This window comes from Telopea speciosissima, chromosome 5, assembly GCF_018873765.1.
Source record: "Telopea speciosissima isolate NSW1024214 ecotype Mountain lineage chromosome 5, Tspe_v1, whole genome shotgun sequence".
Taxonomy (NCBI): Eukaryota; Viridiplantae; Streptophyta; class Magnoliopsida; order Proteales; family Proteaceae; genus Telopea; species Telopea speciosissima.
In genome coordinates, this window is record NC_057920.1 from 43,481,757 (window position 1) to 43,499,380 (window position 17,624).

Sequence of the window (17,624 nt, forward strand, 5' to 3'; positions counted from 1 at the left end):
CAATCAGCTTGGCACGAGCTAGCTTCATCTTTCGCTCTTCAGACAAGGCGACTCAATCAAAGTAATCATCTAAAGCACACATCCATTCATAGTACAGAAGTGGATCAGCTTTCCCATTGTAGTCTTTTAGTTCAAGTTTGACTTTGAGCTTATAATCTTGACGTCATGCACCAAAGTCAGCAGCTTCATCATCGTAGTGTTGTTGGTGTGGAACCCTTGGAGGTAAACAAGGCGGATGAATACATGGAAATCTATCCACAATTTGCTGCCTAGAGTTTTCCCTCACTTCCAGCACATCGTTCTTCAAGGAAGCAATCTCTACCATCAACTGTCAGACAGCTAAAGCAAGATCTTCATCAGTACTCAATGGAGCATGGTGAGGATTGTTGCAACACTCCTCATCACCCATGGCTCTGATACCAAATAATGTAGAAAGGGGGTTCAACTAAGAACTACTCTACAGTAGAATCGTTAATAATTGCAACGGATCATCAATAATAGAAGCAAATCAGAATTAGAAGGTAAACACCAAAATAGAAGGTAACAAATACTAGGTAACCCAGCCAGCAGTTTGTTGTCAAACTTGGATCGAATGGAGCAGAGACTGAGTAGGTCTTGTACTCCAATCTCAGCCTGTTGTGATGGCTGGTTGCTGAGATATGAACTGAAGTCAACATTAGAAGGTTAAAGCAGATCTCCCAAACCAGTGAGTGTTAGGACACCAAACCAGGGGTCAAGTGTAGCCCTTGGTTGTGTGACTCAGCCCTCCAAATCTCTTGTGGTTCCAGTGCCTGATGGTGGAGTTATTCAAGTCTGAAACTTGCAGCAAGCCTGAGCAGAAACTGGAGTCGTAGGGATGCTAGTGGTCTCCTTTGTGTTGAACAGCAGTAGCAGTTAATATCTCAATTTGGTGGATTGAATCTAATCTTCAATGTGATCTCCAGCACTGGTAGCAGTCACAGGCACCAGCAGCAACAAAAGGGAATCGAATAGGGCAAAGGAAGAAGATAAAGGGAAATAAGGAGATTCGGCTGTCTCATCCAGGCTCTCTCAGACCCTAGGGGTTTTGGCTCTCACTAGCCAGGCTTCTCAGGCCTTCATCCACACAATAGGACAATAACATTGCACAAAAGCAAGCTCTATTCATTCATAAAATCGTGGGGTGCCTCTATAGGCAGGTTACAATATATAAAGCCCCAAGGATTGAGCTCCAAAATATAAATTAAAAAATTAGAAAGTCTCTTATAAGGCTGAGACTTGGGTTATAAGTAATTAAACTAAAATAGAAACTCTTAGTCACAAGGTTCAAAATAGAAACTTAGTCTAATTACAAATAGAAACGTAAGCCTACTTTCTAAATCTGAAATTAAAAACTAAACTAAAATTCTAAATCCCGACGCATAAAGCACCATGCAATCTGAATTTGAGCCCCACAGAATCTTCTAATAATATTCACACCAAGGCAAATAAGGGCCTGTGACACTGTTCACATGAACAGTGTTTTGGCTTCCTCTTCTTCATGTTTTGATCTACATCAAGTTAAGAGTCCAGTTTTATTTGATTTGTCTTTTGATTAGACTAGATAGAGTCGAGTCAAGTATCAGTTTCAAGATAGGATTAGGACTTTCGTTTAATTCTATATAATGGCTTGCAACCCAAAGATTTGTGAAAGATTGGAAAGTTGAATGAAATCTGAGTTTATCATGGCTTAGGACTTTTGTTTAATTCTATATTGTTGAAGTACTGTTCACGTGAACTGTGATTTGGTTTTTGTGTTTTATAATTTGGATTATAAACTCCTAGTTATAGTTTGAGTCTGTCCCATTTCTCTTTGAGTTGCTGTAGTCCTAGTTGGTAGTCCTAGTTCTACTTTGAGTCCTAATTGTTAGTCTTAGTTTTATTATTCTCCTATTGTAACTTGGACTCCTATCCTGATTAGGAATTCCTAATCAGATTAGGAGTTCTCTCTTTTCTATTGTAATTTCAACTTATAAATACAAGTATGCTGAGTGAGACTGTCATATCCGACAGTTCACTTCTCTTCCCATCTTCTTCTCTTCTCGGTTCTGGTATTCTTCAAGTGTGTTTTGCTACATGGTATCAGAGCACAACCATTAGATTGTCTTGAGAGTCTTCTAAGTAATCAATTTTCTTTAAAGGGTGCAGCACCCTATGCTGCATATTCTGATAATTACACCCTAGATGAAGTTTTCAAGAGAAAACTAGGGTTCAACTGCAACTACATACCTGAAGCAAAGGGTCGACTGGAGTCTTCAGTTTACATTACCTACTCGAGGATATCTTCTGCCTTCTTCTGAGTTCTTCTATTACGTGCGACTGTGCTGCTGCTTAGAAATCACTTCTGGAGTTTGCTGCTACTTGCAATCCAAAGTGAAGCCGTTTTTTCTGTTCTGTTCCACAGTGAAGCCTTTAATTTACTCCAATCAATCCATCACATCAATTTTCAGGTACAGAATTTTACAGACTTATTTACATCCTATCTCTGCCGATAGGATTTTCTCTGCAACTCTTAGGTTTTCAAATCTTACTTTTGCTGACTGACTACTGCTATTATTGGGTTTCTTTCAACCCTTATTCTGCTGGTTCTTATTTCTGTTGCAATTCCCTGTTGCCACCTTGGGTTTACATACCCTATTTCTGCCGATTCGTTACTGCTACTGCTTTTGGGTTTCAAACCCTAATCTAGTTCTAAGTGAAATCCACTTGTTACTGCTACTACTACTGCCGATTGGTTGCTGCTACTGTTACTGTTTGGACTTGATAAATTATATCTATGGCTGATCCTAAACCACCAACGGATAATGTTCAAGTACCGATTACCACTATTAAACTCTCAGGAGTTTCAAATTATTTATTATGGGCCCAGGCAGTTCAAGCTTAAAGATATGCCAAGGGCAAACTGAAATACATTACCAATGATCCTCCTGATCGTGATCCTAAAGATCCTACCACATTCACAGTTCATGAAGAGTGGATGCGCGAAAACTCTATTGTAAAGATATGGCTATGGAACAGTGTTGAGCCTGCTATTGCCTCCAATGTTATGTTTCACTCCGTTGCTAAGGATGTCTGGAATGACTTACGTGAAAGCTTCTCTCAAGAAAGGAACATCTCCCGTATGTATGATCTCTATGAGAAATTATTTAACTTTCAACAAAGAGATAAAACCTTCAATGGGTATTTTGCCAGTTATAAGGGCATGGTTGAAGAACTACAGATACATCAGCCTTTGACCACTAATCTTGATCAGTTAAAGCAACAAAGAGCTGAGTTCCATGTTGCAAAGTTTCTTGCTGGACTACACCCTGACTACCAGTCTGTGAAGAGTCAGCTACTCACAGGAGAGAAGGTTCCTTCTCTCAATGAAGTTTTTTCTCATATTAACCGTCTGCCTAATCCGTCCAAACCTGACAGTACTCCCAAAGACAACTCAGCCTTTGTTGCAAATCATGGATGGGGACGTGGTCGTGGCCAATTTAGAGGCCATGGTCATGGATCTAATGGACAAGGTCCCAGGTACTCAATATGTTGACAAATCTGCCCGCCAGTGCACTTGTTGTGGAAAACCTAATCATACTGTTGACACTTGTTGGGCCAAGCACGGAAAACCTGATTGGGTGAATGAACTAGCCAATACTGCCACCATTGAAACTACTACTGAGAAACCTAATAGTGATGTGAACCAAAGTTCATCAACTTCATCTTCTGTGTCTCATGAGGATTACAACCAACTAGTCAAACGCCTCCAACAACTTGAAGCTACATCTGCCTCTTCCTCTACCGCCACTCTAGCCTATAAAGGTAATGCTGCATTTTTTCCTTCTTCTACTTCTTGGCTTATCGATTCAGGTGCTTCATGTCACATGACTGGTAAGTCAAGCTTATTTTCTTCCATAAATTCTGTTCAAACCTCCTCCAATGTTATTCTTGCTGATGGATCCTCTACTAAGCATAGTTGTCATGGCATCATGGCGATCCAAGTTGATGGAGGGGTGTCTGAATGATAAATCGACACGTCGACCGCCATGGCAATCATGTCGACCATGTTTTATTTTTTCTCTATTGTTTCTCAAGTTTTAAGGATGGCAATCTTGTAATTAAGCAGATCTAAGAAACAGCATAAAAGGGTTTTGATTTAATGACTAAGGGTAAACTTGGAGGGATGTGTAAAGTATGGACAAAGGGGAATAAAAGAAGAGAAGGGTACTTTAGGAAAAAGATAAAAATAAGGGTTTGTTATAACCCACGATCAGATTATGGTTGTCTTCAACCACATGACTTCAGCCTGGGACGGAAAACAGCACAGTACGAAGGAGATAAGTCCTTCAACTCTTCTCAGTCCAGTCCAAATCTTCAGGTGAAGCATCGCCACATCATGTTCTATCAATTCCAGCAAGAACTCATCACAGAAATCAACTAAACAAGCAGTATTTAAGCCCTGGAATCAGATCTGGCAACTTCTTAGTTGCAAGTAATCTTCAAAGGTTTGAATCTCAGGGCAAGGAAAGCTTTTGGGGGCGAACCTCTCAAGTAAGGATCGCCCTAGGCTGGTGATTCAATGCACCAAAACTCAAGCCCAATTGACTCTCTCTCAAAGGGTTCAAAACAATTCTATTGAGGGTTGCAGTCACCTCCCAACAGAGAGAACATCAACGGCAAAAGAAAATGAAATCGAAGAGGGAAAGAGAGACAACACGCCATGGCGATGCCATGACAACTATGCTACTAAGATAACTGGTCATGGAACTATTTGTCCAACGTCATCCATGACCTTCTCTCATGTTCTTCATGTTCCTAAATTACCCTTAAACCTTGTTTCTGTTAGTCAGCTTACTAAATCCCTTAACTGCTCTATAACCTTTTATCCTTCTTATTGTGTTTTTCAGGACCTTCAGACGAGGAAGAAGATTGGTGGAGGGCTTGAGCACGATGGACTATATTACTTGGATGGCACTGGATCTTCCACTGCTGCTACGTCTACTACCATACCATCTCCCATGCAATGGTATCTACGCCTTGGTCACCCATCCTTACCTAAACTTCAATTAATGGTCCCTAGTTGCAAGTCCACATCTCACCTTGAATGTGAGGCTTGTGAACTAAGCAAACATCATCGCTCGTCTTTTCCGGCCGGTACTTTACCTAGAAGTTCTTCACTGTTCTCTTTAGTTCATTCTGATATTTGGGGTCCGTGTCGTGTTCGTAATAGGTTAGGATTTTCTTATTTTGTTAGTTTTGTGGACGATTATTCTCTCTCCACTTGGGTTTATTTATTAAAGGACCGGACTCAATTTCTTACTCTGTTTAAAAAATTTTATCAAGAAATAAAAACTCAATTTGCCACATACATTCAAATTTTTTGTTCAGATAATGCTTTGGAGTACACCCGATTTGCAATTTCTGATTTTTGCCACACCAATGGTATTCTTCACCAAACTAGTTGCTCATACACTCCACAACAAAATGGGGTGGCTGAATGCAAAAATCGGCACTTACTCGAAGTTGCCCGTTCTATTATGATCCACATGAATCCCCAAACGTTTTTGGTGTGATGCCGTTCTTATAGCCTGTTATTTTATTAATTGTATGCCTCCTTCCGTTTTACAAAATAAAATTCCTTTTTTCTCTTCTTCATCCTGATCTTCCTTTGTTTTCCTCTCTACGTCGTATTTTTGGTTGTGTGTGTTGCGTTCACATTCTCCATCCCACCATTGATACTCTCTCCATGGTTAAATGTCTTTTTCTTGGTTATTCTCGTACCCATAAAGGGTATAAATGTTTTGATCCCATTTCCAACAAACAATTTATTAGTGTAGACGTCACTTTTTTTGAAAACACTCCCTATTTTCCTTCTTCCACTGTACCATCTATAGTGAACCATGAAGTTCCTTTAGGTCCACCCATACCTGTTCCTATTTCTGTTCCTTCACCAATTCAAGTCTATCACTGTCGTCGACGTTGTCCCCCAACCTTACCTTACACCACCATACCTATACCTGCTCCCACAGTTCCACCACCTATACCCACTCCTACTACACTCCCCACAGATTCTGTTCCTACAGTTTCAGTCCTATCTAGTGATCCAACGAATGCCACTCAGCCACCTAGTGATACAGCGGATGCCGCTCAGCCTGACACTCAATCTGACTCCGATGCTGACGGCTCCATCTACTTACCTATTGCTTTTCGTAAAGGTACACGCTCTTGCATTCAATACCGATTTATCCTATTAAGCACTATGTAACCATTTCTCATCTTCCTTCTCACTATCACCCACTTACTTTAGCATTATCTACTAACTTTATTCCTCACACCCACCATGAGGCATTCTCTCATCCTGGTTGGAAGTCTGCCATGGACACTGAGATGGATGCATTGTTATCTCACAATACCTGGACTCTGGTTTAACTACCTATTGGGAAAGATCTTGTAAACTGTCGGTTGGTTTATACTATCAAATACAATCCAGACGGTTCTGTTGAACGACTGAAGGCCCGCCCGGTTGCTAAAGGCTATACTCAAACCTATGGTGTGGATTACTTTGAGACTTTTTCTCTAGTTGCTCGTCTGAACTCTGTTCAGATCCTTATTTCTTTGGCTATTAATTCTGATTGGCCCCTATATCAAATGGATATCAAAAATGCTTATCTCTATGGTGATCTTCAAGAGGAGGTTTATATGGAGCAACCTCCAGGTTATGTTGCTCAGGGGGAGTCTTCTACCAAAGTTTGCAAGCTTCGCAAGGCAATTTAAGGGTTGAAACAATCTCCACGAGCATGGTTTGATAAGTTCAGCTCCATTGTTACTAAGGTAGGATTCTCTCAGTGTTACTCTGACCATTCTGTTTTTGTTCGCCGTCAGAATTCTAAAGTGGTGGTGATGGTCGTCTATGTAGATGACATTATTATAACTGGAAATGATGGTTCTAGTATTGCCCAAGTTAAAGCATATCTTCATCAGCATTTTCAGATGAAGGACTTGGGTGCTCTCAAGTATTTTCTTGGTATTGAGGTTTTGAGAAGCAAGAACGGTATTAGCTTGTCTCAGCGGAAATATGTCCTTGACCTTCTGACTGACACTGGAATGTTTGCTTCCAAACCAGCAAATACTCCTATGGATCCTCATCAGAAACTTGGATCCGATGAGGATGAGGATTTTCTAGATGTTTATCGATATAGAAGACTAGTTGGCAAACTTATTTATCTTACAGTCACTCGCCCAGATATATCCTTTGCTGTTGGGGTTATTAGTCAATTTATGCAGTGTCCAAAGAAAATTCATTGTCGTGTGTTGCGCTATCTAACGAGTGCTCCTGGTAAAGAACTCATTTATCGACCTAATCGAAATGCTAATCTGGTTGGGTTCTCTGATGCTGATTCGGCTGGTATTGATGGTGATAGACGGTCCCCTCCTGGTTATTGTACTTTTGTGGGTGAAAATTTGGTCACATGGAAAAGCAAGAAACAAACCACCTTGCTCAATCCAGTGCTGAAGCCGTATATCGAGCGATGGCACATACTACAGCTGAGTTGATGTGGGTCAAATCTTTACTCCAGGAATTAGGGTTTCCCATCAACCAGCCTATGCAAATGTTTTGTGATAATCAAGCCGCTATCTATATTGCAAGTAATCCTGTTTTTCATGAGAAGACAAAGCATATTGAGGTTGATTGTCACTTTGTTCGGGATGCTGTTATAAAGAAGTTGGTTGTTACTCCTTTTGTTTCTACTACCAATCAACTTGGTGATATGTTTACAAAGGCACTATTTGGACCTACTTTCCATCGAAGTTGTTCCAAGCTGGGTCTAGGTGATTTGTATGCTCCAGCTTGAGGGGGAGTGTTGAAGTACTGTTCACATGACACTGTTCAGTAGTGACGTGAACAGTGATTTGGTTTTTGTGATTTATAATTAGGATTATAAACTCCTAGTTATAATTGGAGTCTGTCCCATTTCTCTTTGAGTTGCTGTAGTCCTAGTTGGTAGTCCTGGTTCTACTTTGAGTCCTAATTGTTAGTCTTAGTTTTATTATTCTCCTATTGTAACTTGGACTCCTATCCTGATTAGGAATTCCTAATCAGATTAGGAGTTCCATCTTTTCAATTGTAATTTCAAGTTATATAATGGCTTGTAACCCAACGATTTGGGAAAGATTGGAAAGTTGAATGAAATCTGAGTTTATTGTGGCTACCAAGAGCTGTATGCACATCTCAAGTTCTTCTTTCTCTGATTTCCTCTCTCTCGTTTCAGGCTTGATTTCTTCCTTACATACCCTGACATACCCTGTTTTTTTATTTTTTTATTCTTCTTATGTTCTCAAGTTCTGCTCCTTGATTCTTCTTCGATTATTTCTTTTCTTCCTTTCTTAGCTGTTGACGATATAAAACTAAGATTGGGAATTGTTGAGTGATGTAACCTGAAAGGAAATTTTGGCGTTTTTCCCCCTAGAGCTAGTAGAGTCGGCTATGAGGGGGCTTATTTGTAATTCTGTCCATTCTTCCATTATTATAAATAAGAGAGCTTGATGATCACATTGATCATTCAAGCATTCAGCCTTAGTTTTAACATGGTATCTAATGTAGTCCTAGATAGGTAAAATCCCACTAGGAACCAGGGGAATAGGGTTATGTAATAGGGTTGGCCGAATGAGTAGATTTGGTTAATTAGGGCAAAAGTTAGGGTTAGGGTTAGGGTTTCGAACTAGGGTTTATTTGGTAAAGATGAGCAGGTTTTTAGGAGTCTAATGGTGTAGGTTTGGATGGATTTGGATGAAATTGGAAATCTAGGGTTTCGGGTAGGAGGGAAAACGGACTGTTTGTAAAATCTAGGGTTTAGTGGCAGATTTTAGGAAAGGGGCTTATAGGGTTTTAATATGCAGGTTTAGGGGATCCTAATGATGTAAAGAGATTAGGGTTTGAAGGGGTTGTAAAATTCTGCTGTTGGGGGCAGAATCAGTTGCAGGTTTTAGGGTTTAATGGAGTGAGGGAATGGAGGGGTTAGAAGAAGAAATTGGGTGTCAAACTTACTGGAGATTCCACTAGCAGCAGCTTGAACAGATGTGAAGGATAGAGCCACCCTCGAATTGAAGAAGATCCTCCCAGTCGTCACGACATAAGGAGTCAACCGGATTCCACCAGTCCCTTTCCACCTTGATAGAACCACAAGGATGCACACTCATAAGGAGCAACACTCAACAGAGCTGGGCAGCAGCAATGGCAGCAAACAAAAGCTTTTCATTAATCAAATTCGTGTACAATGCTGGCCTCCCTTACAAACTTATATAGAAGACTCAAAAATAGACTTAGACACTAAAAAGGAATGGCCTAATCCTATCCCTAACCTTTTAGGTAATTTAAATTGACTAGAAAACTAAAATAGTAAAGGAAATAGACTCAAAACATGGCTGGACTTATAGAGTCCTAATCCAACCCAACTTAAATCACATGACCACTTAACCAAGTTACATGATCACTTAAATTGAACCAATTGGATGGAACCAATTTGAACCGGAAGTATTGGGCTAATCCCGTATACAACCTATGTACCCCTAGTTTAGGCTCATTAAAGTGGCTTAATACATAGAAAACCCTTGGGAACAAAGGCCCAACATGTACATAACCCAACCCTAGGCCTATTTCTAAAGAAATAAACCAATATCTATGATGAACCTGCACCAACTCTCCCCAACTTGAAAAAATTCCTCCTTGAATTTTGCAGTGATGAGGGGGAATCAACATGTGATCAACAGCTTTGACCATCCCCAAACAAAATTCCGATGAGGCAAGAACATTGGGGATAAAGTCTTCAATGCGTGGAGCTTTCTCTTCGAAGAACCATAGTGGCATAACAAATTCTATGTGCTCGACCTCTTCATCTTCCATGTCCTCACCCTTGTTTACTTTGCTCTCTTCAATGTAGACCTCTTCTATAGTTTCTTCTACCACTGTGTTTTGGACCTCCACATCAATTTGATGGCCTAGCTTCTCAATTATGATCTCAACTATTGGTGCAGCTTGGTCTACTTGAATTTCTTTAGCTATCGGTTCTTGAATCTCTTCAACACAAACTGCTTTAGTAGAATCTTCTATTGGTACATCCACCATTGGTGAAACTTCAAACACAGTCAATGCTACTTACGTTTGAGTTGACATGTTCGGCAGTCCCTGTGGTTGTACCGTCGATGTGGTCACCTTTGGTTGTAACCCTTTTAGAGTAAACAAATGGTATAGACGGTGTCAATCAGGTAGGACACACGAGTCGTTTTCAGGTTCAATTCAACCTTGTCGCTCGTCCAACCAATTACAACGTACTGCAATAATGCTCCTTGGAGATGGTACCGGCTTAGACCAAGCACCATCATGGTATGAAGAACACCCAAATTCAACAAAGACTTTACCTGTAGGCATGATGCAAATCTCTACTGATTGGGACAGCATATCCACCATTGATTGTGAAATAATGTTGTTACATCGCCTCTCATCAACAACTAATATGGTTGTGCTCCCATTGGGTAGACGAACTCGGGTCTTGAAAACGAAGGGAGGTGGGTCTTTCGAGGCTTGGTTGGAGCTTCCCTCTGCCATAGCTCTGATACCAATTTAATGTAGTTCTAGATAGGAGAAATCCCACTAGGAACCAGGGGAATAGGGTTATGTAATAGGGTTGGCCGATTGAGCAGATTTGGTTAATTAGGGCAAAAGCTAGGGTTAGGGTTAGGGTTTCGAACTAGGGTTTATTTGGTAAAGATGCGCAGGTTTTTAGGAGTCTAATGGTGTAGGTTTGGATGGATTTGAATGAAATTGGAAATCTAGGGTTTCGGGTAGGAGGCCTTATGAAAATGGCTGTTTGTAAAATCTAGGGTTTAGGGGCAGATTTTAGGAAAGGGGCTTATAATATGCAGGTTTAGGGGATCCTAATGATGTAAAGAGATTAGGGTTTGAAGGGGTTGTAAAATTCTGCTGTTGGGGGCAGAATCGGTTGCAGGTTTTAGGGTTTAATGGAGTGAGGGAATGGAGGGGTTAGAAGAAGAAATTGGGAATCAAACTTACTGGAGATTCCACTGGCAGCAGCTTGAACAGAAGTGAAGGATAGAGCCACCTTCGAATTGAAGAAGATCCTCCCAGTCGTCACGGCATAAGGAGTCAACCGGATTCCACTAGTCCCTTTCCACCTTGATAGAACCACAAGGATGCACACTCACAAGGAGCAACACTCAACAGAGCAGGGCAGCAGCAATGGCAGCAAACAAAAGCTTTTTATTAATCAAATTCGTGTACAATGCTGGCCTCCCTTACAAACTTATATAAAAAACTCAAAAATAGACTTAGACACTAAAAAGGAATGGCCTAATCCTATCCCTAACCTATTAGGTAATTGAAATTGACTAGGAAACTAAAATACTAAAGGAAATAGACTCAAAACATGGCTGGACTTATAGAGTCCTAATTCAACCCAACCTACATCACATGATCACTTAACCAAGTCACATGATCACTTAAATTGAACCAATTGGATGCAACCAATTTGAACCGGTTCAATTAGAAAACATAAAAATAAACTAAGTATTGGGCTAATCCCGTATGCAACCTATGTACCCCTATTTTAGGCTCATTAAAGTGGCCTAATACATAGAAAACCCTTGGGAACAAAGGCCCAACATGTATATAACCCAACCCTAGGCCTATTTCTAAAGAAATAAGCCAATATCTATGATGAACCCGCATCAGTATCTGATCTAGGTTTTCAGCTTATCCTTCTTCCTTCTATCGCAAACCCCTCATCTCACTTTTCTTCTTCCACCTTCTCTTCTTCCTTTTGTCCTTCTAAATCAGGACAGGGCAGCACTAATGAGGTGATTCTTATGAATCTAGTTGCTACCCTAAATCCCACCTCGATGTGATAAACCATCATACCCTGCAAGGATCGATTGGAGGGCTTTCCCTTTTTTGTTGCGATTTTTTATCCTCCCTTTTTTGGAGATTTGAGTGTACATCAACTATTGAAGATCAAGTCTTCTCTCTTTGAATATCAAGTACTGCACCTGTGGAAGCCTCCATCACTGCTTGCAAGAGTGAAGACCAATCATCGATTTCAAGTTTCAGGGTTTTCTTCAAAACCCTGACTTCATCGATTTCAGCCCTTCCCTTCTCTGATCAAGCTGATATTTGGAGGAGGAATTCATCACCCTAAACAAGGATCTCCACCCAAGTTGTGGCCTTTTCTGCCAAGTTTTTTTGGGGTGATCCTTGTTTCTATTTTTAGGGTTTTCTCTCAAAACCCTGACAGATCGATCTCACTCATCTCTCATCAACAGCAGCTAGCTTTTGGAGAAGTGTTTCACCTCACCAACAGGAGAACTCGATCCAAGTTTGGACTGTTACCCACGGCTGATTGTGAAGATATTGAATTTCTCCATATTTCAATCAATTTAGTGTTTTTCTCGTGCCCTAATGTCTGACATTTCTACTGTTACTTCAGGGCTTGATGGGCAGCAACTGAATTGAGTATCTTCCCTTTGCTGCCTCCATCAAACTTGATGGAATTAATTACCTGATGTTGTCCAGGTCTACATACCTCACTACTGCTGGTCGCAAACTCACTGGACACATCACTGGAACTGTAGAGAAGCCATCTACAGAAGGTTCTCTTCAGGATCGATGGATTTCATGACTCCCAAATCATGTCCTTCTTACTTAACTCAATGCAACCAGACCTTGCCAGTGGTTATTTACTATTAGATATTGCTGCTCAGATATGAATTGTTGCGAAAGAGACTTATGGTCAAGTTGGAAACAATGCTCAGGTGTATGAACTTCCCAAGAAGGTTCATGAAAGTTATTACCTTCAAAAATATCTACTTTCATTTATCAGCATCTATATGAAGTTTTTTTTTTTCAACTCTGGAATCTGGCACTAAATCCGAGAATCTAGTGTTCTTAGATGTTCTACAGTTAGGCCTTTGTAGACATGTGCCTATTTGATTTTAGAAATTAAATGAATTAATGGATTACAGTGGTTAGAATGAAGAACTATAATTAAGCAACAATTGGTCAAAGCTCTACCATTACTGGATATCCAACATCTTTGTTACCTTCTTAGCAGGGCAGCGCACCATGGGGCCGGGGCAATGGGGGGTTTCATACTAGTTTTGAAGAGATGTAAACAACACAGATCACTACACTTGATCTTATCCAGAAGGCCGAGAAAGATATAACAGAGCTACACAGCTAGATAGCCAAAAAGGCCGAGAAAGACAACAAAAACTACACAGTTAGACCATGGAAATAGAAGTACCAGGACCACCAAATTAGTATGGTTGGTCAGTGTGAAATTTTCTTAATTATGTGCATTACAATAAGAAACTGAAGAAGTAGTAGTAGCAATAGTAGTAGTAAGACAAGACATGTGACCTAAATCACTCTATAACTGAGTTCGGGAGTTGAGGTCTACTTGTGGGCAAAATTAGAAACCCACCTACTTGAGAATCCTTTTATGAATTATATATAAGGCTGTAGAGACATTGACACTCACAGAGGTATGCCTTAAGAAGAAGGAAAGGCTCTAGATCTTAACAAGTGAAGTAGTATGGGAGGAGGTTGAGAGGGGTGTATGCCCAACAGTTGTGACTTTTGTAATTATAAATTAAATTGTGTCTTCTGCACTCATACACTAGTTGATATGGATTATTGACCAAAAAACAAAGATATCCTAATTATTGTACTAACTATTTTGATAATCATAACTTTCCATATATTGTTCCTTGAAGCATCAGTTTGTTAAGTAAATATAATTTTAGTTATGTATGTGGCTAAAACCATGTTCCAATCGTTTTAATATAGATGTGTATGGAGTCACATTTTTGTAATTTATACGTCAAACACAAGAAATCAAGCAATGACATATTAGTCATTTTAGGTTGGGTGGTAATTGAATCACTTAATTATTTGAGAACATTAATATGGTAACCTTGGGGCCTATCCCCATCCCCTATTAAAGCTCTCCAATTGCCCAAAAAAATAAAAAGATCCAACTGACAGACTGAAGGTAACCAAACAGTTTTTCAGATAGATTTAGGGTGATTCCAACTAACAGACTCAGGGTAACCAAACAGTTTTTCAAATAGATTCAGGGTGAATCCAACTGATAGACTCAGGGTAACCAAACAGTTTTTCAGGAAGATTCACGTCACACAATCATAATAACCAAACAGTTTATTTTCTGGAATTACGATTCAACAGATGGTAACTCAAGTGGATGACCATCCAGAATCAAACCACATCGAACAGATTTACGCAACCAAACACAACCTAAAGGATCTTGTTTTAAAAGGGTAAAAATGTCCACTATAAACACCACGTCATCACTTAACGTGTTATGCCTAATGGACTGTTAGTTTAGCACGGTTTTAAAAGTTCAAGGGGTGTACACGTTCATTTTTTGAAACCTCAAGTCGATTTGCACTTAAGGCAAAGTATAGGGGGTGTACGTGTAATTTTCCCTTTTTCTTGGGGGTAGAGCAACAATCCATCCATTAACCACTCCAAAAGAGTAATAAATTCATGGTTGATTGTCATCGAAAATAAAGGATTTTGGCTCTGATACCAATTGATGCAATCTAAAAATCCAAATTAAGGATCTCAAATGTAAGTAGACCCAATAATCAAATCTGAGATAGAGCGTTGTCAAGGGAAGAAATAAGATTGATGGAAGGGGAGGGAAGAGAGATGAGATCGATACTCTTGGGAGAAAGAAGAAAGAAGAAGATTACAGAACATAATAGAAGAAATCAGATTTGGGACACCAATCCCGTATGCACTGCTCAACAGCACAAAAACTCTTTAAAAAAACTCATAAAAGGACTCCTAATCACTCTAATACACTCAATGAAGTTAATAAACTCAAAATAGAATTCTATCTAGCTATTAAGTATGCTAATCAAACTCAAACACTTAATTTCACTACTAATCCCATATACTACCACTATCTACACTTTATAGGCTTATAAATTAGGCCCATTACATTAATAAACCCAAAAATAAGAAGCCTAAGGTCTATAGAACCCACCATGGGCCAAAATAAAGTTTTATGAGGCCCAATTGACCCAAATGGACAATCTTAACTGCATCAACTCTAGATAAGAGAGGAAGAATAGTTAAGGAAGGTGAAGAAATTGAAGGAGTAAAAGCGGGAGGAAAGGAAAGATCACACACCCTAATTCAATCATACCACTCTGGTAACAAACAACTCAAAAATCCATTCATCAAAATCTGTGTTTCCTTAGTTACAACCAGGTATGTAAAGAAAATAATAGAAAACTCATACCTAGACTCTAATCCTATAATGGAATGAAACTCTAAGACTAAAAATAGAGTTCCAAGCTAATTTGCACTCTCAACCCTACATAGCTAACACCATTAATAAATAATTAAATAGAATTCAAATTACAAATATCCCATTTAATAGAAAATATCCTAGATAACCCTACCGAACCATAAAACCAGTTTGGACCTGACCCGTTTTGCACTAGGTTTCCAGACCTGGCCAAGATGATCCAACCATGGATGTGCACCTGCATCAAAATACATCACAAAACTAAACTTCAATAGGCGTTCCTAATCCAAGGCCCCCAAAATGGTGGGAGGTGTTTTTCAGGTGCAACTCAGGAGTAGTGGCTTATGCCTATCCTGGTCTGTGGAGGGCTTCAAGGTTTGATGACAGAAAGGATTATTTTGGAGTCAAGCGCTAAGAGGGGAATGTGAATCAATCTTCCAATTCATATGTTAGTCATTTAGAACGTTAACCTATAATGACACAGCTCAAGCTCAATTTAACTCTGTCTCTCTGTGCCCCTTATAATCAATTTAATTATCAAAGCTCCAGCTTCATCTTAGTTTTGGTGCCTTTTCTTTCCTTTACCTTCTTTCCATTTTCCCTCAAGTTGGAGAAATTAAAAGCTACAGAACAGCAATATTTCTCACAGCGTCTTTGCATAATTTTCTATAGTAACCACTAAGATAGAAATTTAACAATAAAATAAATAACCAATTATGTACAACTCTCCCTTTTATATAAGTATAGAAAAATTTACGAGAAAGGTATAGTGTAGAATAGAAACAATCAGTGGGATTACCTGCCAGAAGTGTTCCTCGCCGATTAAAGGCAATGCATTTCATGAGCCCATGTTGCAGAAATTCCTCAATTACTTCAGGAAAATCTCCCTGCAAGGGGTCTTAAAAAACATAACGAGTATGAACAGTCAATGCTCAGCTCCCCTAAAAAAATAAATTGGAGAGAGACAAAGAGAAGCTCACCAATGATAGGCACATTCATGACCTCTAAATTTGAAAAACTGAAACTCCTCAGTGAACACGCACAATTTGAAACTGCATTGGCTTCAGAAAGTCCTCAGCTTCGCCTCTGAGACATACCTCTCCAAAATTTCTGGTTCTAACTATGGCTATGTTTGGTTGGGATTATAATTCTAAGATTCTGGAAATCTAGCAGATTCTAAAATCAGGGATTTTAGATAGTTTTAGGAAGCTACAAATTGCATTTGAAAAGTACAAACGATTATCTTTTATTCAAATAGCTTATAACAAAATCTTGTTTAGTTGGCACAAATTCTGAAATAAACATACAAAAATTACAAATTAGGAAAATCTTCCATTCCCTGCAACAAGAACAATTCTCGATCAGTTGAGATAAAAACCATCAATTGGAAATCCAAGTTGCAGAAATCCGTGTGTCAAATGTTGGGAGAGGCGGAAAAAGACACACGCACGCAGACGCAGACGCATACAGGTGCACACACACGTTCGCACGCATGCATGCACAAACGCGCGTGCACACACACACACACAGAAAGACCAATGCCGCAGAAAGACGGGAAAAAGAGCTAGAGAACCCTACAAATCCAGCGTCATTAGAATCCTAATCTGACAGATTCAATAGAAAAAAAAAACAGAGAGAAAGAGACTAACAGCGAAAGAGGAGGAAGCCGAGAAAGAGACGTAGAGAGAACGGTGGAACAAAGAGAGAGATTGGAGACGGCCAGAACTAACCTGCGATTTCAATCGAAGGAAACGGGATTGCAAGTATGCAGAACGGAGTCAGTGCCCTAAACTCGCGAGCAGAGAAGGGTTTCTTGTTCCTTGTCTCTTAGCTCAACCTGTAGACACTCTCCAGTCTAAAGAGGGGAAAAAATTCTCAAACCAAGATGAAATTGGAGGATTCTAATCTTATTTTAAGGTAGAGAGAGAACTGTCCGTTTAGTCACTGTTTGTTTGGTCTCCGTATCTATATATAGAGAAAGAGAGAGAGTAGAGTTCAATGATGAATTGCAAATCAGTCAACGGAAGTGGAAGAGTCAGGTTATGGCTCGGTTGGAGAGAGAGCGAAAGAGATTGGAATTTTAGGCTGCGATTGGTATGCATTCTTGGAATACATTTTAGGTCGATGTTGTATTCTCGGATAATAAAGATAGTTATTTTTATTGCCCAAGAATGCAAAATTGACTTAGAATGCATTCCAAGAATGCATACCAAACACAGTGTTAACCTTAGTGAGACCAAATTTGCTGCAAAGGTTGGGTCGAAGGGATAATGG

The 17,624-nt window shown here is 39.6% G+C and overlaps 1 protein-coding gene across 1 annotated transcript in view; it reads right to left on the reverse strand.

Annotated features, from left to right (window-relative positions):
• LOC122661810 (protein RBL) overlaps positions 1–16,541 on the reverse strand; it is a 33,263-nt gene extending 16,722 nt beyond the window's left edge. Inside the window, exons 1-2 of the mRNA XM_043857324.1 lie at positions 16,331–16,541; positions 16,150–16,248 (exon numbers count right to left, since the gene is read on the reverse strand). Of these exons, the coding sequence (XP_043713259.1) occupies positions 16,150–16,248; positions 16,331–16,349 (118 nt within the window). The 5' untranslated portion in view covers positions 16,350–16,541. The remainder of the gene's footprint in view (positions 1–16,149; positions 16,249–16,330) is intronic.
• Positions 16,542–17,624: the final 1,083 nt, after the last annotated feature.